Source organism: Bombyx mori, chromosome 17, assembly GCF_030269925.1.
Source record: "Bombyx mori chromosome 17, ASM3026992v2".
Lineage (NCBI taxonomy): Eukaryota > Metazoa > Arthropoda > Insecta > Lepidoptera > Bombycidae > Bombyx > Bombyx mori.
In genome coordinates this window covers 10,183,490-10,205,631 of record NC_085123.1, presented here as the reverse complement: position 1 = coordinate 10,205,631, position 22,142 = coordinate 10,183,490, and the positions used below count along the sequence as shown (strand labels likewise).

At 35.5% G+C, this 22,142-nt stretch overlaps 1 protein-coding gene across 6 annotated transcripts in view; it reads left to right on the top strand.

Moving 5' to 3' along the window:
- LOC101739334 (cytohesin-1) overlaps nt 1-21,058 on the top strand; it is a 66,833-nt gene extending 45,775 nt beyond the window's left edge. For all 6 annotated transcript variants that reach the window (XM_004932427.5, XM_004932426.4, XM_012695807.3 and 3 more), the window contains 6 exons: nt 6,535-6,733; nt 8,703-8,964; nt 14,335-14,453; nt 15,540-15,651; nt 16,638-16,768; nt 17,492-21,058. In XM_004932427.5, coding sequence (XP_004932484.2) covers nt 6,535-6,733; nt 8,703-8,964; nt 14,335-14,453; nt 15,540-15,651; nt 16,638-16,768; nt 17,492-17,630 — 962 coding nt within the window. In that variant the 3' untranslated portion in view covers nt 17,631-21,058. The remainder of the gene's footprint in view (nt 1-6,534; nt 6,734-8,702; nt 8,965-14,334; nt 14,454-15,539; nt 15,652-16,637; nt 16,769-17,491) is intronic.
- The last annotated feature ends 1,084 nt before the right edge of the window (nt 21,059-22,142 follow it).

Here is a 22,142-nt window from a genome sequence, read left to right as displayed (position 1 = left end):
GCGGCAAACGCATGCAAACTTTCCAACTCCATACAAATTTGAGTTAACTTTTACGCTATCGAGAACGTTAAAAACTCGCACTAAGCACACTGATGCTACCTACTAGTAAGTTACTTACGCAAATTTACAAATTTCTTGTGAACACGTGCTAGTTACGTTTGTACATATTTCTTTAGATTTTTTTTATCTGCCTGTGGGATTTGAATACTGACATGGTAGCATCGCTTGACATTCACTGAACGTCATTTCCTTCAATAACAGATATAAATATGTAGCACAATAATAATATGATGGTGTTACCCTTAGATAAAATATAATCAAGTAGATTGGATATTGCCACTACTGTCAATACTCCTAGCCTGGCTCTAAGAGAATGTCGCAAATTTTTATTTCAAATTAGGGATGATCGACAGTTCCGTACACTTTAGAATAAATTTAACTATTAAGTTTGTGTATAATTTAGGCAAAGACAAAAAGAATAAGTACCGTTTTCTCCCCTCATTTTCTCGCGTAAACCGACGTATTTTTTTTTTAGTTTAGTAGTTATTAACGAGTTTTAGGTTGATCAATAAAATAAACTAGGATTAGTTTTTTTCTGTCTTTAAAATATCAAAACAAAAAAATATGTTATATATAATATAAAATGAATTCATCCGTCATTATTATCGAATTTCGAGAAAACTAGTTTATATACATACCTATACATAAATAAAAATATAATAATAACCAAATATTCTAGATCTCTAAATCCGGCTTAGGTACCGTTTCAAACTAAAATAGCGGTAAACTGTATTCAATCCATTTTTAGTCGTAAATTTTTGGGACTAATGCATGATGGTCTTCAGTCTAGATGCGGTGCGGCTCTGGGTCTGTGTTACGTCGATGAACGAATCATGTGCAATGAATCCTCACCATTTCAAGCCACTCTGATTTTTTTATTACTATAGATGGGCAGGCTTATGATGGCGCACCTGGTGCTAAGTAGTTAATTGTCCCTATAGATAGTTATATCTTTGTGAATGCCACCAGCCGCTTTTAGATATGGATACTGTTTTGTACGACGGCGGTCCGAACCTTCGAACCGGAATTACTGCTTCGCGACAGAAATACACAGGATGGTGTTACCAATCCGTGGTGAGATGTCGAAATATTGAGGGTTTTGTTTCCTCATCGTCAACGTTGTTCTTGGAAACGTGCGACTTACCTCTACGTGTTTACTTTTAAAAGATTAAAACATTAGTATTCGAACCCCGGTATAATGGAATCACTCGATATGTGTGAGTGCACTGGACAGCTTGCCCGTTAGCTATGAAAATTTATAGGGTATGTGCTCAGCAACGAACGTCTCGAGCTACTAATAATAAATAAATAATAATATAAATATTTACTAACAGTCACGCCACGTTAACTGGTCCCGTGATAAGTTCGTATAGAACTTGTGTTACAGGTACCAGATAACGGAAATAAATATAAGATTTTTATTATACACATACACATATTTAATGTACATCCATAACCCTGGAAAAGACATTTATATTTATCACACAAATATCTTCCCTTGGCGGGATTCGAACCCGCGACCCCCTTGTGTAGTGACCATGTCATTTACCACTACACCAGACGGCCGTTGAATGATTGCTAATGATTCTAATGAATACGTTAGTATAATAACACAAAGGTAATTAAAAACTAAGTAAATTAACTCGAGCTCTCATCATTACGGTTCTTGTTTTAAAGTTTTAAAATACCAAAGACATGATATTTTTACAGGAAGCACTCGACTTCCCGTGTTTACCTTTAATTAAATTGGAACGGTGTTTCTTAATTAGAGTCCCGGGAGAATTAAAAACTTGTACCAAAGATAACCGAATATCATGATTAGATTTCTAAAGAATACCGCCGAAAGAACAACAATAAAAATGTATTGTCATCATTATTTGAAACGTTTTTGTGAAGTCTTAATTAATTTATGAAGGCCACAATTTATGTTGGAGTTTAGAAATTACTTAGAAAATTTCGCATCAAGAACCGTTCGAAAATAGATTTGTGTTAGAAAATACAAACATTCACAACATAATATATCACTGGTGGTAGGACGTCTTGTGAGTCCGCACGGGTAGGTACCACCACCCCGCCTATTTCTGCCGTGAAGCAGTAATGCGTTTCGGTTTGAAGGGTGGGGTAGCCGTTGTAACTATACTGAGACCTTAGAACTTATATCTCAAGGTGGGTGGCACATTTACATTATAGATGTCTATGGGCTCCAGTAACCACTTAACACCAGGTGGGCTGCGAGCTCGTCCACCCATCTAAGCAATAAAAAAATATATATATGTAAGTGCGGGTCTAAATGAAATCACTCTTTTCTTGGGTTTCACTATACTTTTTATTTTATTCTTAGAGAGCACTTTGAACACGTCTTACTCCTAATGGCGGCGTCGTGCGAGAGAGCGAGCTAGAGCTACATCCGTCCCTTTCACACAGCATGCGTTCAGAATCTTTCACTCGTTCAGAAATGTTTTACAATAATTAGAAATATTAGTAATAATTAAATAATTAAATCCTACATATATATATATATATATATATCGACCTTCGCAAGGCACTGTTAAAAAACGTCCGAGAAATGTTAGGGGAGCGAGAGGCGCACTTATGCTTTCAGACGGATTCTAAGTCACAGATTCTTTAACGACGCCGTACTTATCTTATACCTTTAAACGAGCAATTCTTGTATATTAATATATATCTATATAATCTGAATCTCGGAAACGGCTCCAACGATTTTCATAAAATTTAGTAAACAGGGGATTTTGGGGGCGATAAATCGATCTAGCTACGATTTATTTTCAGAAAATGTTGTTTTATTCGTGTTTTCAATAATCAACTCTTAATAATACTATTTTTCTTAATTGACGACAACTAACCGCTTTAAAGACACAATAAGATGGCGTTACCAAAACCGAGCAAAGCTCGGTTATCGCCTAGTTAGTAATAATGACATGAGCTTCTCATACAATTCATAGCTACGGAAATAAATTTTATTAGAGTAATTATAACCTCGATTTAACTTGAATTATCTCTTATATCACAACAATCAGTTTGAAGATACTATAGATTTCATTTCAATTTTCAACTGATTAAGTTCGCCTCGATTCTACCGGCAGTAAATTTGGTATTAATAATTTTATTGTGAATGTTATTATACTGGAAACGTTCGGGCCGTTCACCTTACGGTTGTCACTAAAAAATATATTTAAATCCGTACATTTTCCTTACGTTTGTTAATAGATAATAAATAAATAAAATGAAACAAAAATTGAAAAAATTGAAATTCATCTAATAAATGAAAAATAATATAATTGTTTAAAAAAACTAATAAAATACGCTTTTATAGAAAAGCCAACTAAAAATTAGAAAATAAATTCTAATAAATTTGAATTAAAAATAGTGTAAGAAAAAATGATTTTATTGTAAAGAAGCGTGGGGTGCTTTACAGGATATCAAAATAACCCTTCTACTCATATCTGTTCATAAAATATTTATAACTACTGATACCATGTACCCCACGCTTTTTTTACACTAAAATCAGTTTTCCTTACACTATTATTTAAATTAATTCAATTATTAAAATTTAGTTTCTATATTTTATTTGGCTTTTCTATAAAAGCGTATTTTGTTAGTTTTTTTAAACTATTATGTTTTTATAAAACTATTTAACGTTCAGATGAAATTTGAAATGAAATTGCAAACTGAAATACAAATTTCACCTATACTTACCCTTGTCCGGTATAAAAAGGAGGTTTCTGAACGGCGGAGGAGCGTCCTCCACTAACTCTACTACTAACGATCTTGTTATAGACTTTGACGTCACAAATGTCTAGGCTTCGTTGCTTCACTCAACTACTTTGAGTATCCGCCATGTTTCAACGATTCTGAATTCAAATCCTATGCAAACGATTCGAATTGATGTCATAAAATCGATTGCGTAATGCATCTCTCGATATTGCAATGTAATCTATCAATTTGTTTCGCCAATCATTACACGGTTGGGGACACTCAAGATCGTTGTGATCATTAGGTTATTGATCTTCGATCCCCTTTTTGTGGAAATAACGTTTAGAAAACGTGATTTGAAACGTGACGTCATTTATAAATTATGAAGTTCATTTACATAATTTCTGTTTAAACCAAATAATTCCTAAAGTTTTTCCTTATTTAATATAATTTAAACATTAACAATGAGCGATGAGTGAACAAATCTTTTTTCTATTTGTTTCCAATTATTGTTATGATATACGTTAATTTATCACCCACTTATCATTGTTTATACGATAACAACCATTAGCCTTCTCTATCTTTCGTTTAGCTCAAACTAATTAACCAACATTTGTGATGGCAAAGTATTTTTCAAACCACGTCAAAGACTGTAATGTTACGGGGGCGTGTGACGTCACGCCTCTGCAGCTCAGTTGTGATTAATACAGAATATACCTCGTTACATGCGACAATATGACGTCACTACATTGGCTAGCGAACTAAGTTATGACTGATTGTCGTTCGATTTTTTTAAATTTTGTTTCGTTGAATTACCAACATAGGAATCTTAAAAATTTCATATCAAAATAGGGTAGTGCACAATATTAGTAATAGCGTGTATTTTATTCAAGAGCGTAACTGCTAAGATGCCTTTTAAATGAGTCTAGACGTCTATGTACAAGGGGTATTCGTGCAATAATACATTGTTTGAATGTCTAGCATTCCTATGCTCATGCAATTGCATAGCAAATGAGTATAATATGCAGGTCTGCAGTTTGCTTTCCGAGTGTTTTGCATATCGGCGTCGAGTGCCACTCGCCTAAGCTTTCAGACTGAGCCTTCGAACACCAGATAATAATGAAATGTACCGCGATTAAAATATCTGATTAATGATTTGAAAACAAATTCACGTAATGTTTTTTTAGGATTCGAATTCTTATAAATTACATTATGCTGACATGGATATGTAGTATATGCTATTTCAAATAATCAATTATCGTACGCATGATCGAGTAGCCAACATGATTTATATTCGTGTTTCCTGCACGGTTGAATTAATTTTTTTGCCCACGAATTCAATTGCATATCTAAACTTTGTATCAATAATAGTACCTATTCGTGCATCTGTCGCAGTATTTTAGACATGGTAGGAATCAAAGATAAAACACTAAAAAGTTATCCTAAAAATTAACAAGCATAAAAATATAAACGCCGGCAATGCAAGCATACTACTACTTTCATTGGCAGTATAATGCGTTTTCCTGCTTTGAAATTATTTGTTTGAGATATTAGAGTTTTCGCTACATTTTGTGTATTGTATGCGCGGCCTTTTGCGGCTTCTCTTCATTTTCAATAACGCAAACTTTGAGAACATTTGAAAGAATTGTAAAGAATGTGAAAAAGTTTTCATGCTAAGAAGCTTCAATGTTAAAAATACAAAGAGTATTGTGAATTCAATTTCATCGAGTGGCATTTTTTAATATTGTTATGGTAGTATTGTTCAATTCATTTACGCTTCATTAAAATATCGTGTAATAATACGAATAAAAGGCTTCGTTAAATATGCTTTCACTATTCAAAGCAGACCATACTCATTATTTTAACTTTTCTTTCCCAAATCCCACGCCTATACTGTGAATACCACTTAAACAGGTGTATTATTGTTTGAATTGTATAATTCTCCTGTGACTTTTCTCTTGTGATTTCATTTCGCGTAACGTTAATAACAACGGGACGTTAGTCATTGTTGTTTTCCAATAAACTTCGGTATGTGTGAGTGAAGAGGATCTAGCATTGATCTATACTAATATTATAAAGCTGAAGAGTTTGTTTGTTTGAACGCGCTAATCTCAGGAACTACTAGTCCCATTCTTTCAGTGTTAGATAGCCCATTTATCGAGGAAGGCTATAGGCTATAATATAACATCACGCTAAGACCAATACAAGCGGAGCATCAATAAAGAATGTTTCAAAATCGGGTTTTTTTCCCTTTTGAGAGCTTCCGCTGCATACGCTGCAGAAGCGGTTAAAGTTTCGCTAAAAGAATGTATGACAGAATTGTTCCCCTTTAAAAGACCTAAAAAAAAGTCCGCGACACCATATGTTTATATGTTAAAGTTGGCTCACTATAACCTTTTTTATGCTAACCAAATTTGTTCTAATATAAAGCATCATTTGTGGACGAAGTCGCTGGCAAAAGCTAGTCTTTTCATATTGCGTATGAGATATTATGACACAATTGTAAAGAAAACATATTTTTGGAATTAAGCGATCCATATATTATAGTCCCGAGAACGAAGTTGAAAGAAAAAGATAAACATAATTATTATTAATATCCATGAATTTGTATAGAGTTGGTTCGGTTGTTCCAAAACACTCGACTTATGATACATAAAGATGTTGCTTGGTATTTATTGTCATTGACCTGAAAAAATAATATAAGTATCTGTAAATAATTAAGTAAGATTCACAATTTTTTTTTCTTAATTTCGTTTTTAGGTATCGAATACCTTTATGAAAATGGTCTACTGCAGAGGACGCCGGAGGACGTGGCGCAGTTCCTTCACAAAGGCGAGGGACTGAGCAAAACCGCGATAGGCGACTACCTCGGTGAACGATCGGAATTCAACGAGGCGGTACTAAAAGCCTTTGTCGATCTCCATGACTTCACTGATTTAATACTCGTGCAGGCTCTCAGGTAAGCTTGTTACTGAAGTCATTCCGTTTGCGCGATTCAAAGTAATTTTTTAATTTCTATCACTGTAAGCTTCATCGCAGATCTAAGTTATGGCGAGTAGTAGTTGCAAAGGAATATAAAATTATTATTATTATTATTTTTTTTACTTAGATGACAGCCCACCTGCTGTTAAGTGATTACTGGAGCCCATAGACATCTACAACGTAAATGCGCCACCCACCTTGAGATAAGTTCTAAGGACTCAGTATAGTTACAACGGCTGCCCCACGGCAGTCATTCCGTTTGCGCGATTCAAAGTAATTTTAATTTCTATCACTGTAAGCTTCATCGCAGATTTAAGAAATGGCGAAAAGTAGATTTAAGTCGCAATGGAATATAAAATTGTATGGTGTTAACCAAACAGATATTTGTTGGGTGACGTCATTGAGTACACTCTGATTCGTTTCATAAAGAGGTCTATTTAGTTGAATAGATTTTTATTTCGTTTTCCGTTTAACATAAAAACAGGAAATAATATGGAATTTCCTAAATTAAAAAAAAAATGTCCCCAAACACGCCGATTGATAAGAGAGCAAACATGTAATTGAGACAAACAGCATGATAATGAGTTCCGTGAAATTAAATATTAACTCAAAAATATGTTACGCAACTTGTGTAATGTTGATAAGACTAAGCATGATAGCTCATAGGTTCCACAGCGAGAAAGCCGCTGGGGTCCAAGTTTAGTATTAAATTAGAACTGTGAAACACAGGGCTCGCTCATTACCATATATGTTATTATGTAAATGAAAAATACAATTTACAAAAATATTTTGAAAACATTACATATATGAGACGGGTGATTTAAACTAGAAGAAAGCAGGCATCGTTTTCTGCTCAAATTTTATGATCTTTGATCATATATGACTCATAATATTAAAATACTCGTAATTTTAAATAATATTGAAAATTTAATGTCACCTTAAACTTAAGCCCTAAAAAATTTATAAAAGGTACTCCTCACTGAAGCTTACATTTCTTAACACACAAAAGGAACTAAGAAGGGAGAACCTTAGGGAGTTTTAAAAAGTAACGTCTGCAAAAAAAATTAAAAACACGCGAGATTGAACAGTAAATATGTCATTCAATACTAAATGTTGTTTACGTAAATGTATAACGAGGGATTATTGTAGTATTTATTTGTATGTTTTTTCGGACGCTTATCTGTGAAAAAAATTCCAAATCACTAAAATACTTGAACGATTTCTTTTCGCCTTCGCAAATAACAAATAATTCGCTCGTAACGTAGGTATATTAACTGTTAGCGGATTTCCCCAGGCGATGATTGTACCTGTAAAAATTATTTTCTGTTTCATTCTCAATGACGTGTCATATAAAAATGGCGTTCGTTTTGTTCGAAAACTGTATTCATAATTTAGATATACGCGAAGGCTAATCTGCAGTCGAGGCTGTAATGTCAAGAACAAATTTATATTTTGTAGGCTCTTAAAATTGTTACCACTAATGATAGATATACTTTTGTTAAAATCTTTGGTAGAGGAAATTGTGGCCCATCTGATGGTGAGTGGTTATCGTTGTTTATGGTCATCAACGATGTGTAGAGCACAACAAAGACGTTGTCTATCAATGTTAGAAATAGATTTTCGTACAGAAATAGTACGGTTAAACATTGTTTGCGCGGTGTCACAATAAGAGCGTTTAATTTTGAGGCAAAGGTTTTTTCTCGTCAATAAAAACGCACATACCCATAATTATGTATGTTTACTAAGATTTTAAAATGATACCTATACATATTTCAGTAGTATTTTTTATATTTTCTTTATTGCATAGATGGGTAGGCGAGCTCACAGCACATCTGGTGTTAAGTAGTTACTGGAGCCCATAGCCACAACGGCTGCCGCACCCTTCAAACCGAACTCATTAGGTACTGCTTCAGGTCAGAAATAAAATATTTTAATGTCAATTCCAGACAATTCCTATGGAGTTTTCGATTGCCCGGCGAGGCTCAGAAGATAGATCGGATGATGGAATGCTTTGCCCAGAGATACTGCCAGTTGAACCCCGATATCTTCACGAACGCGGACACGTGCTACGTTCTTAGTTTCGCCATAATAATGCTGAACACGTCGCTGCACAATCCGAGTGTTAAAGACAAACCGACACCTGAACAATTCGTCGCGATGAACCGGGGCATCAATAACGGGGGTGATCTGCCGCAGGAGTTGCTCTTGGTGAGTTACCTAGTAACCTTCATAATTGAAATGATTGGGTTTTTACTTTTTGCGCATTTTTCTAGAGGTCGGAGCCGTTAAAGATACGCGGTATTTGTGAGTCATACTCGGGCATTCAAGTTTAATCAGTATCATCTATAAATATTAATATAAAATAAAATATTAACTGTATCGAACCAAAACTATTTACCTATAGTGTTTACTGCTTTAAACGTCCAGGCGAGTTCTCGGTCTAACATTGAGATACTAGTTTTTTTCTTTTTCTACCTATGCTGGTAGCTTTGAGAGACTGTTTCAACTTCACCCTAACATGTTGGTGAGCTCACGGGACTCAAACCGGAGTGTTGCTAACACTGGCCCTAGCAAGAGCAGTGCTTCGCAGAATCTACCACCGGATCGGTAACGCGACCCACTGAGAAGATCCGGCGAGAAACTTAGTGGGCTGTGTCTGTAGGTTAATTCACTCGTCGAGCCCTTCGTCGCAAACGACGGGTTCGACGAGGACGGTGAATAGTGCTTGTGGTACCTAAAAGCACCATTAATGGATCAGGAGGATCTGTAATGGCGTCTTTTGGGTGATGTCGACTATTTACCATTTGGTCTACAGGATCGGGTATGTAATTTCCAGCGGTCACGACAAGAGGTTTCTCATGTCGTGCCGCTTTCACAAAGTGCGAAAGATACTAGTTCGAAGTCAGTTGTATATATACTAAGGTTGTCGCACCTAATGAATGACATCACAACCGGTCCCATCATTAGTACAACTTTCGTGAATCCTGAGAATAATAAAACTTTATGCCGAAGTTTTTTATTATTATTATTATTCAATAGCTGTCAGCCGTGGCTACGCCCGCGTGGTCAAGGAAGTGTATCAGTGTAGTTTCCTTGGGAATGAGATGTTTTTTCGGCATAAAAGTAGCCTAGGTCACTTTGTTAGCCTAATACTAACGCTTTAAAAAAATCATATTAATCCGTGTCAATCGTTTCGACGTGAAATAAGGATACGAACACACTTTCACATTTATAGTATTAGTATGGAGTGCTGTGTTAACAATGTGTTTTGTTGATGGTAGGTCATATTGTACGGTCATATGGTAGATTTTTGTCTATTATTATTTTCTGCTTAGATGGGTGGACGAGCTCACAGCCAACCAGGTGTTAAGTGGTTACTGGAGCCCATAGACATCTACGACGTAAATGTGCCACTCACCTTGAGATATAAATTCTAAGGTCTCAAGTATAGTTACAGCGGCTGCCCCACCCTTCAAACCGAAACGAATTACTGCTTCACGGCAGAAATACGTATTTCTATCACGAACATCACACGTTCTGATCTATGGGACAACCTTTCTATAATACATTTGAAATTTTGACATCAAGTCAAGATTGGTGGGGGGGACATCTCCATTTATGAGTTTAGTCGAAACTTTTGCCCATTTAGCCAAGAATAAAAAACGAAATAGGAGGATTGTACTTGAAAACGTCATTCGAGAGCTTAAATATTCTGCTAATATTACTTAACAAGATGTAGACTTGATAAGTCTAAATGACCTACAACGTAGTTTCGTTCACTAACAACTACCATAACATTTTTATTTGGAAACATCACACTTGACTCGTCGTATCGAGTTACTACTACATTTAATCGGAGGGTTACACGTCAAACGACCGTGACTCATCTGTAATAACACGAACACATCCTCATTCTTATCGTAAATTAATAATAATACAATGAATAAAATCATTGTTTGAATTTTTAGGTACCGTGTCCAGTAATTCAATAGCTTCGTAATAAATATTCTTGCTCTTAGAACGTCCTCTGTGCTTAAGTTGACTCGCGTTATCTTTGTTTGAGTTCGTTTTGTTTAGCAAGCAAACGATCAAACGGTTTATCAAATTGTGTTTGTTTATCATTTTATTGCACGAGCCTGTTGATTTTGTTTAAGAAATAATTACGTATTTGATGGATGGCCCTGATTGAGAACGTTTGGCGAACAAATGTCACCCGACGCGGTAACCTTTCAGTGGGTCGTGATTCCGATCCAGTGGATGATTCCGCGACGCATTGCTCTTGCTAGGGCTAGTGTTAGAAAAATTCTCTTAGGTTGAGCCCGTGAGCTCACCTACCCGTCCGGGGGTAGATGGAATAGGTAGCGAAAAAGAAAGAGGTACCATACATCAACTATCCAGCTTTGGAACGATCTCCCACTTTTTTTTTAACGCTGGGGAATCCATTTACGGATACCCGGTCGAGGGAGGTAACAGACCGGGTTATGTCAGACTCCGGCGCCTCCAGAGAATAAGAAGGAGAAGAGGAAGACCAGGGTCCTCTTCTTCTTCCAATTCCTGCCAGGAGACTACGCCTTGAGAAAGGGACACAAGGCGTTGCATGGCATCAGCCACGCAAGAATCGATCTCCCCTCCACGGTGCTTCCTGAGCGCTATGCCATGTCCTTCTTCAAACGAGGCTTGCGGAGAGTACTTAACGGTAGGCAGCGGTTTGGCTCTGCCCTTGGCATTGCTGACGTCTATGAGCGACAGTAACCACTTACTATCAGGTTGGCGGTATGCTCGCCTGCTTACAAAGGCAATAAAAAAACATACGACAATACCTATTAACGTACCTATATACGTAAACCAAGTCTACCCTTGAAGGTTTTTTTTTTTATTGTTTGTCTCAAATTTGACGTAAATTATTTTATTTTTGTAGAAGTTAATTTGCGAATGTGTTGGGCTTCGTCGTCACTCTAATTTTCTTTTCGAACTTATGACGTTGCCAATACAAGGCTTCTTTAGATAAAAATTGTTTTACGTAGGTAGTCACCGAGTTTTTCTATTATTATTTATGGAATCGCACGTTACACGATCAAAGAATAATTTTCCTATATTTACATAGAGGAAGTGTGTTACTACAAGCGTTCAATGCAAAAATGCATGCAAGTTTGTATTTTTAATTTACGAATTAAATAACCTATCATTAAATATGAGTACCAGTTGCCGTATTTGCCGTATTACCGTAATTTTCAACTTTTATCTAGAAATAGAAAGAATGAAAATACATGTGTATACATGCTCTTACATATACTCTTTATTTTACATAAATTGCTCTTTCAGGAAAAAAAAACCAGCAACATTCATATAATATAAAATATGAGCTTAACTTAGAAATTATATTACGATACTTAAAAAAATTGCTCTATATTATCATATTCATTATTTTATAAAAAACGATCTCTCTAGTACATAGTTTTGATTTGTATAAAAAATGTATCAAGAAACGATGCTTGAATTTTTCTGAATACGGAACTCTTGCAAATGATTTTTTTTTTATGATTTCCACGTTTGATAAACTTACATTTATATGTAAACTGTGTAAAGTTAAATATTCCTCATACCGGTAATGTTGTTAATCTTCTAATTACTGAGTAAACATTGTTTATGACTTAAAATTTGAATGTTTACCCGGAATATTGTATTAAAGATTTTAACAAGAATTTTGTACTGTTTTGTTGAACTGATTTGAGGAAAATAAGCTAATTATTTCAACTCGCGGTACACCTTAAAATGGTGTAGAAATTTCGGGATGAGACAATTCGTTTCGCCTACCTAATCGTTGGCAGCATAAGGGGTTATCCCAACTACGAACGGTTTGGTAGGTGAGCTCACGGGGCTCAACCTAGGAGGACTTGCTAACTAACCCTAGACCTAGCCTTAGCTAGCAAGAGCAGTGCTTTGCTGATCTACTGCCCTATCGGAATTCCGACCCACTGATAAGATCCGACGAGAAACTCTAATGCGTTGTGTCAATGTTGGTTAATATCCTGAGCCCCGGACGCACTGGTGGTAGGACCTCTTGTGAGTCCGCCCGGGTAGGTACCACCACCTATTTCTGCCGTGAAGCAGTAATGCGTTTCGGCTTGAAGGGTGGGGCAGCCGTTGTAGCTATACTGAGACCAACTTATATCTCAAGGTGAGTGGCGCATTTACGTCGTAGATGTCTATGGGCTCTAGTAACCACTTAACACCAGGTGGGCTGTGAGCTCGTCCACCCATCAAGGCAATAAAAAAAAGCACGGGTGAGTAGGTGCAGCCGTCCTGTAAACATTCAACGTCTTTTTCTCTTGGTAAATCCGGACTCTGGTAGTTGAAAAAAATTTATACACAATATTTTAGTTGGTTCAACCCCTCACGTATACTCCGCTTGTTGATGGACGTCAGCTGACCTTTGACCTTTGATCTAAAAAAAATAAAATTGAAATTAAAATACAAATTGAATTAATTATTCAATATCAACGGTGAACGTGCAAGTCGGGAAATCTTCATTGTGCATTTACCAACACGCGCTTCCCCAGTTTGTCAATACAGCTCACGACACATGACGTCTGTTGGCAGATTCATCGTCCACACGAAGATACCATTATAGCTTCAGTCTTTGTATACGTGATAATGATAAAAATGCTCCTACAATAAACTCTTATTAAACCGCTGATAAAGTTTAATCTAGAACTTAACGCATTCGATCATCGAACGAAAATGATTCGATCATTTGAAAACGAGTGTCGTAGTGGTGATCTCGTAAGCATCTGATATTTTGCGCCAGTTAGTGTTGTTTTCGCCATTTTAATAGTTATGTTAATTCGCGAGTAAAATGATAATTATAGATACGATTTGAAAGTTTCCGTTTGTCTGTCCGTTTATTCTTCTTTGCTATAAGTTATTGTTGTCTTAAGGTAATTGAGCGCGGACTGTATTTTTTGTATGAAATATGTATTAAATCCTTATATTACAAATTAACAATTTAATATAAGTTAACTATAAAATTGATGCGATGCGTTGCTTATGGGCGGCTGGATTTGAAAGAGGTTTGGTGTCATGGCGGACGTCGATCCCTGACATTTTTACGTTCAGAAACTGTTATTTTTAATGTAGAAATTTTTAATTAAAAACTACAATATAATATAACTATAATATTTTTAATTAAGAACCTTATTTCTAATTATTTTAGGTATGCTAATATAACACGAGTAAAGCCATAGCGTAAACACATAATTCGGGGAGATTAGACTTTAAAAGTTTTTATCAAGTCATTATTTGTAATAAACACGTTCTCTTATCTTTCACAGTAACTTCTTACAGAGAAGGAATATATCGTGAATAATGTAATTATATCGTTGAGAATTCTGGGATATACTAATTCTCTGAGAATCTCGATTGTTTGGTTACTATGCTGTAAATAAAATTTACCTGATTTATTTAAATGTTTAAACAAATAACAGTGATTTGTGCAAGTTTTTTTATTTTAATTATTATAATAAAGTGTTTTTTCTTCTATTAAGAAGTTGTTCATGAATTGAATAATACATTTTACAGTCATTGTACGAGTCTATAAAGACAGAGCCCTTTAAGATACCCGAGGACGACGGAAACGATCTCATGCACACATTCTTCAATCCCGACAAAGAAGGCTGGCTGTGGAAGCAAGGCGGCAGGTGAATACTTAATCTATACTAATATATAAATAAATCTACAGTGGTATTTACGGATGATCCGTTATAACTACTGAACCGTGCATCCGATTGACTGGAAACTTGGTATCCATGTAGAAAATACACGTACTTAATGGATAGGCTAATATTTATATGAGTGTTGGACTCCCTACACCAGCTGCGGGGGCGTTAATGATTTGTGGGGGTGAAGAAATAATAATGTTCATTTTAAATGCCCAGCGAAGCGGACGGGTACAGCTAGTCTATACTAATATTATAAATCTGAAGAGTTTGTTTGGTTGAACGCACTATACTCTATTCCAATTACGAAGTCCCTTTTGACACTTATTAGAACCGTAGAATGTAACTCTTCACGTTTCGCATAATTTGAAATAATAATCAATTTTTTGTTCATTGTCGTAAACATCGTTTATAAAATACAAAATCAATTTTAAATCATTATATAATTAATTCACACATACAATAATATTATAATAAAATCTGTGAAATGGGATTTCGTAATTGGAATAGAGTATAATCTCAGGAACTACTGGTCCAATTTGAAAAAGCCTTTCAGTGTTAGATAGCCCATTTATTGAGGCAGGCTGTAGGCTATATAGCATCACGCCAAGCAGATAATACAAGCGGAGCACTAATAAATAATGTTTCAAAATCGGGTTTTTTTGGTCTTCTTGAGAGATTCCGCTGCGTACGCTGCGGAAACGGTTAAAAGTTTCGCTAAAATAATGTATGACTGAATTGTTCCCCTTTTAAAAGTTCTAAATAAAATCTGTGACAGCATAAGTCTATATTTTAGGGTAGGCTCTGGGCTTGGTTATCTAGTTTAACCAAATTTGTCCTAAAATAAAGCATTGTTTTTGAAGGTATTTTTATGAAGATGATAATTAATATCATTTTTATAAAAACAGTAAACCGAAATTTTAATGCGGACAATTTTTTTTACTAATCATTCGCATTAGAATATATTTATAAATATAATATTCTTTTTTCAAACGACAGATTTTGTATATCGCGGTTAATTTCTTTATTGTTACTTTCGGTGCTCATTTAGAATTTATCAAATTACAGATACAAATCGTGGAAGAGACGGTGGTTTATACTGAACGACAACTGCCTGTATTACTTCGAGTACACGACCGACAAGGAGCCGAGGGGGATTATTCCATTAGAAAATATATCTGTAAGTATATAATTGGCTAGTAGGGTAGCACTCAATGAAAATAAGATGGGATATCTAGGGAACTAGCCCATAGACACAAGACACTGAGTTTATCGCGAGATCTTCTTAATGGGTCGCGATTCCGATCCGGTAATAGATATATTCAGCCAAGCATTGTTCTTGCCAGGGCTAGTGCTATCAATTCTCTCAGGTTGAGCCCGTGAGGTCACCTACCGGTCCGCGTAAAGTTGACATAGCCCCTTAGGCTACCAGGAATTCGCTAAGAAAAGACAAAAAAAGTTCATAGTGAATTAGCCAGTTGTACTACGCCTTCAGCCACTTGCAGTTTACTGTTTTGTATAAGATTCAAAACAGATCTGACGTATGAAGCAATATACGGAAGATAAACTATGACGACAAGGTTTTATTAGTTGTATTGGTCAGGTCACATTTACAAAGCGCACTGAATGAAAAAAAAAATTGGTTTTCTTACCTAAGCTGGCAACCTAGTGCTTTTTATGCGTAACCCGGCCGAGAAAATGAAAATAATCACAACACGCACTTTTTTTTAAAAACTAATTGACAATAGATACTGGCCGGTACAAAACGTCAGGTGAAATGACGTCATACTGTGTGGAGCTACGTTTATTCGTCGCTATAATAGAAATAATAGTATTTCGTACGTACGTTACGTATTTTGTGACTAATAAATACCCAGACGGAGCACTATTATGTATGATCAAAGACAACAAAAAAAAGAAGATCTTTTTGTTTTTTTTTTTCAAATAATTTTAAATTTCGAATATTTTAGATGTATTGTTGGTTCAATAATTTGATGTCGTTCTCCAGTCGCAGATTTAAATCAACACCAATTTTAGAGTTGTTTTTAAATAAAGATTTATTATCAGCAATGGCAGCGGAGCAAAAACCCGTTGCGTGTAATTAAAAAATTTCGCGTTTTCAATTATTTATTTAATTCGGGTATTATATTATTTATTATAAATCAGGTTCGTCCAGCCAGCGATAGACAGCGACCACATTGTCTAGAGCTATACGCGAGCGGAGGGGCTGATCTCATCAAGGCGTGCAAGACCGACTCTGAGGGAAAAGTCGTCGAAGGAAAACATACTGTCTACAGGTAAACCATGTTTTTCTTGTTACTGATGTGGGTGGACAAGCGCACGGCTTACCTGATGGTAAGTGATTACCGGAGCCCATAGACATCAACCGCGTCAATGCAGCCGACCATCTTGAGACATTAGTTCTAAGTCTCAGTTTTTATACTACGACGGCTGCCCCAAACTTCAGACCGAAATGTATTACTGCTTCACGGCAGTAATAGGCAAGGTGATTGTGCCTATCTGCGCGGACTGATACCTACCTACCATTATGGAAAAACTGCTGTTGTTTTCTTTTGGCATATTAAGTATCCGTTATGAAAAGGTTTCATGTTTTATTCGAAAATATGTTTACGTTTGTTGGAATCTAATATTGACGTTCGTTTTCCATAATATTTATAATAAGTATCGCTTGTGTTGAAAATTCCAGTAATTTTTATGGAAGAATCGTTTGTTTTCTATTTTTATTTAATTAAAATCGGTCCAGCCGTTCCAGAGATGAGCCGGAACAAACAGACAGACAGAAAAAAATTGTAAAAAATGTTATTTTGCTGTATGTACCGTATATATATTCATATGCATATAGTAAAAAGCGGTTATTTCAATATTACAAACTGACACTCCAATTTTATTTATAATATGTATAGATAATAGTTACCATATCGCTTTTGGATCACACACCCTGTATAAAGATATAGCTAGTATTTCTTTCACACTCTATATAATTTATTTTCTTCTTACAGAATGTCAGCGGCAACAGTGGAAGAGCGTGATGAATGGATAGAGTGCTTGCGTCGTTCAATAAGTCACAATCCATTTTACGACATGTTGGCGCAGAGGAAGAAGAAGGCGCAACACAGCGGACACTCCGGCTCACACTAAATTATCCGAAACACTATTGATTAAAATAAGAATAGAATTACCTTGTCGATGATGTGGAACTATGAAATGTCTGAAGCAAAATAGTAATACGCTTCCGATTGAAGGGTTAGTCAGCTGATTGATTGATTTGTTACTGGTGGTAGGACCTCTTGTGAGTCCGCACCGGTAGGTACCACCACCCTGCTTATTTCTGCCGTGAAGCAGTAATGCGTTTCGGTTTGAAGGGCAGGGCAGCCATTGTAACTATACTTGAAACCTTAGAACTTATCTCGAGGTGGGTGGCGCATTTACGTTGTAGATGTCTATGAGCTCCAGTAACCACTTAACACCAGGTGGGCTGTGAGCTCGTACACCCATCTAAGCAATAAAAAAAAATGATACCCTGTTCTAGTGAGATAACTCACGTTTTGAGATCGGTTGCGTAATGCACGTCGTGATGTCCTCGGGCACCGGCAACCATTTAACACACGGCCTTATTTTCATAAGTAGGGTTGGCAAAAACGATTTGCTGTTTAACTGGAACTGTTTTTTTTTTTAATTCTCTTGTATTTGCTATTGAGATTTTTTAATAATTTCCACCTATAGTAGTTGGCCAATATTCCGAGAGATCAGATCAGATTCGTAAGATAAACGTGTCAATCAACAATTTGATGTTTAGCCTTGTGTATAATGGGATCGGGAAAATTGACTATATGAAGTACTGTGTGGGTGATCTGTAAGTGTCATAAAGTACAGAGTAAAAGACATGTGAATGACGTATTAAGAGAACAATTTAAATTTCACGTTTCAGTGATTAACTGAGAAGCTTCTTGAAATAGATTTTGGCTTGCCAACGTGGTGCCAGTCAAATATATGATACTACTACTATAACTGAAATCATTTAGAAGAAATATTTAAAAATACAATTTAAATAATCAGATGTCAGATTCTGCGTCTCGTGTGTCTCGTGAATGTAGTCATCTCGTTGTTTATCATGCAAATCAAATCAAATAATGTAAATCGCTGTGTGTAAAGAGAACATTCTAAAAGGCGAAACGAGAATGAACTATTATGGATGTGTATGGTTGTCGTTTTAATATCGATTTTATCGTTTTAATATCGATCGATTTTAATAAAATCGATAAGTTAAATTCTCTTAATTGGCAGTTAGCTGGTAACCGTCCCACGAGATAGGAAATTGAATTATTTTACGAAGAGGTTGTCTGTGGGTAGAGGTTATTCGTTGAAGTACTTGCGTTATCCGTGACAGCTTTATAATATGAAATCGAGTCGTGATTAGCTGAACGCTAGCTGGCTTGAATGGTTTAGCAGCTAACTAGTGGCATCTATGATTCGTATGAAAGATGAGAAGTGAGAAGTAGCATATAGAAGTGGTCCAGAAAATGTATAGTAGCGTAGTGAATGACGATTTTTTTTTTTGTTTGAAATATTTGTTTTGCGGAATAAAGAAAACTGGACCGTAGCCTATTAGACGAAACGTCCATATTCGTACTGATCGTAGAGAATAGTATACTCCAATAATTGTGATATTTTAAAATCATTGGTGACGGACAATCGTATGTACACTTTTACAAAGAGCTCGAGCAGACGTTGCTGCCGCGGCGCTGTCGGTAATAATTTCGTTTTGTACGCTGTACATTGCTGGGAAGCCAAACAGGCAAATTTCGAATTTAATTACAAAATTGTAGATTTTCAAAGAATTTATGGGATTCATTAAAATGCTCTTCTTACAACCAATAACTTGAACATACATCTTACATCTTGTATTTATTGAACAATTGTATTGAATTTTTACTTTACTTGTTATTGGCGGTAGGACGTCTTGTGAGTTCGCGCGGGTAGGTACCACCGCCCTACTTCTGCCGTGAAGCAGTAACGCGTTACGGCAGAAAAGTAGGTTGAAGGGTAGGGCAGCCGTTGTAACGATACTGAGAACTTAGAACTCATATCTTAAAGTGGGCGGCATTGACGTTGTAGTTGTAGATGTCTATGGGCTCCAGTTACCACTTAACACCAGATGGGCCGTGAGCTCGTCCACGCATCTAAGCAATACGTTGCACTGGACAATCAGTATGCTCATTCTTATTTTTATTTGTTAAATTCGATTTTCGTCAAGTCACGGGTATTGTTTGCGGCCAGCAATGTATGCGAAATGTATGACGTGAGAATATGCAAAAATCATGTGACGAATATAGCGGCGGCGGTACCGTCTACACGAGTCTCTATAGTTTCATGAAAATCGAACGTACCGTATAGACATTGTCCTCGTGTATAAACGAATGTAAGACTGATAATGAAAACGTTACGTACGTTTTTTTTTGTTGTCTTTGTTGAATCGTAATGGAATTCGTTAATATACAAATTGTTTTAAATGTCATGTTGTCGCTTTGTTTCCGTAATAAGCTGTATTATCAGTGTTTGCCGGTAAAAATTTTGTTAATTTTAATATTTTGTTTTTGTAATCCGTACATGGTTTATCGTGTGTTTGTTACATTATTGCTTTGACAATGATTCTCATACTGTACTTTTAAAAGCTGAAACATATAGAATTTGTTTTTTTTGGCTGAATAGTAAATTCATTGTAGGAAAGGTATTGAAGAAAAGTATTAATTTAAATTAATTTTATATGTATCGTAAAAGGCAATTGTGTGCGTACATGAATGAATAGTGTAATAGCCCGTAATTTTATTAGCAAATACGTTAGCTGTTGTAAGTTTATAAATGTGTAAATATTGCGTTTGAAAGATGAAATTGAATTTCGAAGTGATATTTCGGTATGTATATTTCAACAATAATTTTGTAAGGAATCTGGCTCATATATAATAATATATTCAATCGATCAGTCGTTAAGTTATTCTTTCATTACTCTCTTTTACCACTCTAGTTAAAAATAATAAACGAAATGTCAGTGGGTGTACTGTAATCTTAACTTTATCTACTTCGCAATAAGTGCTCATTTTACATGCTCTACATCTTGCATATAACTTTTTATAATAATAAATTTAAATAAACTAAAATTTTATAGAAAGGTAAATATATTTTGAACCACTAGTATTTTGTTTGAATGGTTATTAATTTTATTAGTAAGATATGCAGGTCTGTTATTAATTTACAAATTGTGTTTAAATTTTGAATGATGGTAACACATTCTCAGTGTTGCCATGACCAAAAGGGTTTTGACATGCGAAAATCGTTTTATAATTTACGCCACCCTAAGTTTACAGAACTGTGCCTAATATTGATCTGTAATTAGTTTTAAATTTAATTTTAGTGCCTCTATTATTTTAAATGCGCTGTAAAACTGCTTCGAGAATGTTAATTTATCTCAATTGTATAATGTTTTTATATTATTATGATCATAATATGTGCATAGTGATGGTGTTGTAAATAATTTTGTAAGAAAATGAGAATATACATAAATATCTTTAGTTAAACTTTTTTTTTCCTAAGTGATACTTCGTCTGATAAATATAAGCACCGTTACATTGATTTGATATTATTTTCGAAACAAACGGATTTCAATGGAAAGTTTTTTTTTATTGTTTAGATGGGTGGACGAGCTCACAGCCCACCCGATGTTAAGTGGTTACTGGAGCCCATTGACATCTATAACGTAAATGCGCCACCCACCTTGAGATATAAGTTCTAAGGTCTCAAGTAGGTACAACGGCTGCCATCCTTCAAACCGAAACGCATACTGCTTCACGGCAGAAATAGGCAGGGCGTTGGTACCTAGCCGCGCGGACTCGCAAGAGGTCCTACCACCAGTCAATGCAGCAGATGCAGTGTTCGTTGAAATAAGCGGTTTAATTTCATTAAAACTCAAGAATTTTTTATAATTCCTCATGCTGAAGTGTTGAATTGAGTCATAGTAAATGTGAATTTTACTGGTGAGCGGGACCAAAACGACCTTCAACCTAAATTCCGATTAATGGATCTCGCAGCGAAGGACAAAGGACACTATACTATATATTATAAAGAAAAAAGATTTGTTTGTTTGTTTGTATTGAATAGGCTCCGAAACTACTGAACCGATTTGAAAAATTCTTTCACTGTTTGAAAGCTACACTATTCCCGAGTGACATAGGCTATAATCGTTTTTGAAAAAAATTAGGGATCCTTACTAAAACTCTAATAATGTAATCCAAGGTGTAAAAAATTACCTAAAATATTCTTTACATCGCGTGCCCTCCAAAAACTATTCATGATAGAATAAAAGAATGTACTACGACTTTGTAGAACACATTATTATTTACAAAAAGTGTCGCGACAGAATATGTTATTATAGTTATGCCGCAATAAGTGTTCTTTTATTTAAAAAAATAAAACAACATTACATACAATTTTTGTTAAAGACCGGTACGGGCCGCTAGTTTCATTATAAAAAATAAACACCCCTTAAATTTCGAACACTTGCTTGATGCGGAGTTCTTGAAGTATCGAGACAGTACGAATCTCCAAGAATTCTTCTCCAGCACCACATCTCCAGAGCGTCTATTTAATTCCTCACTA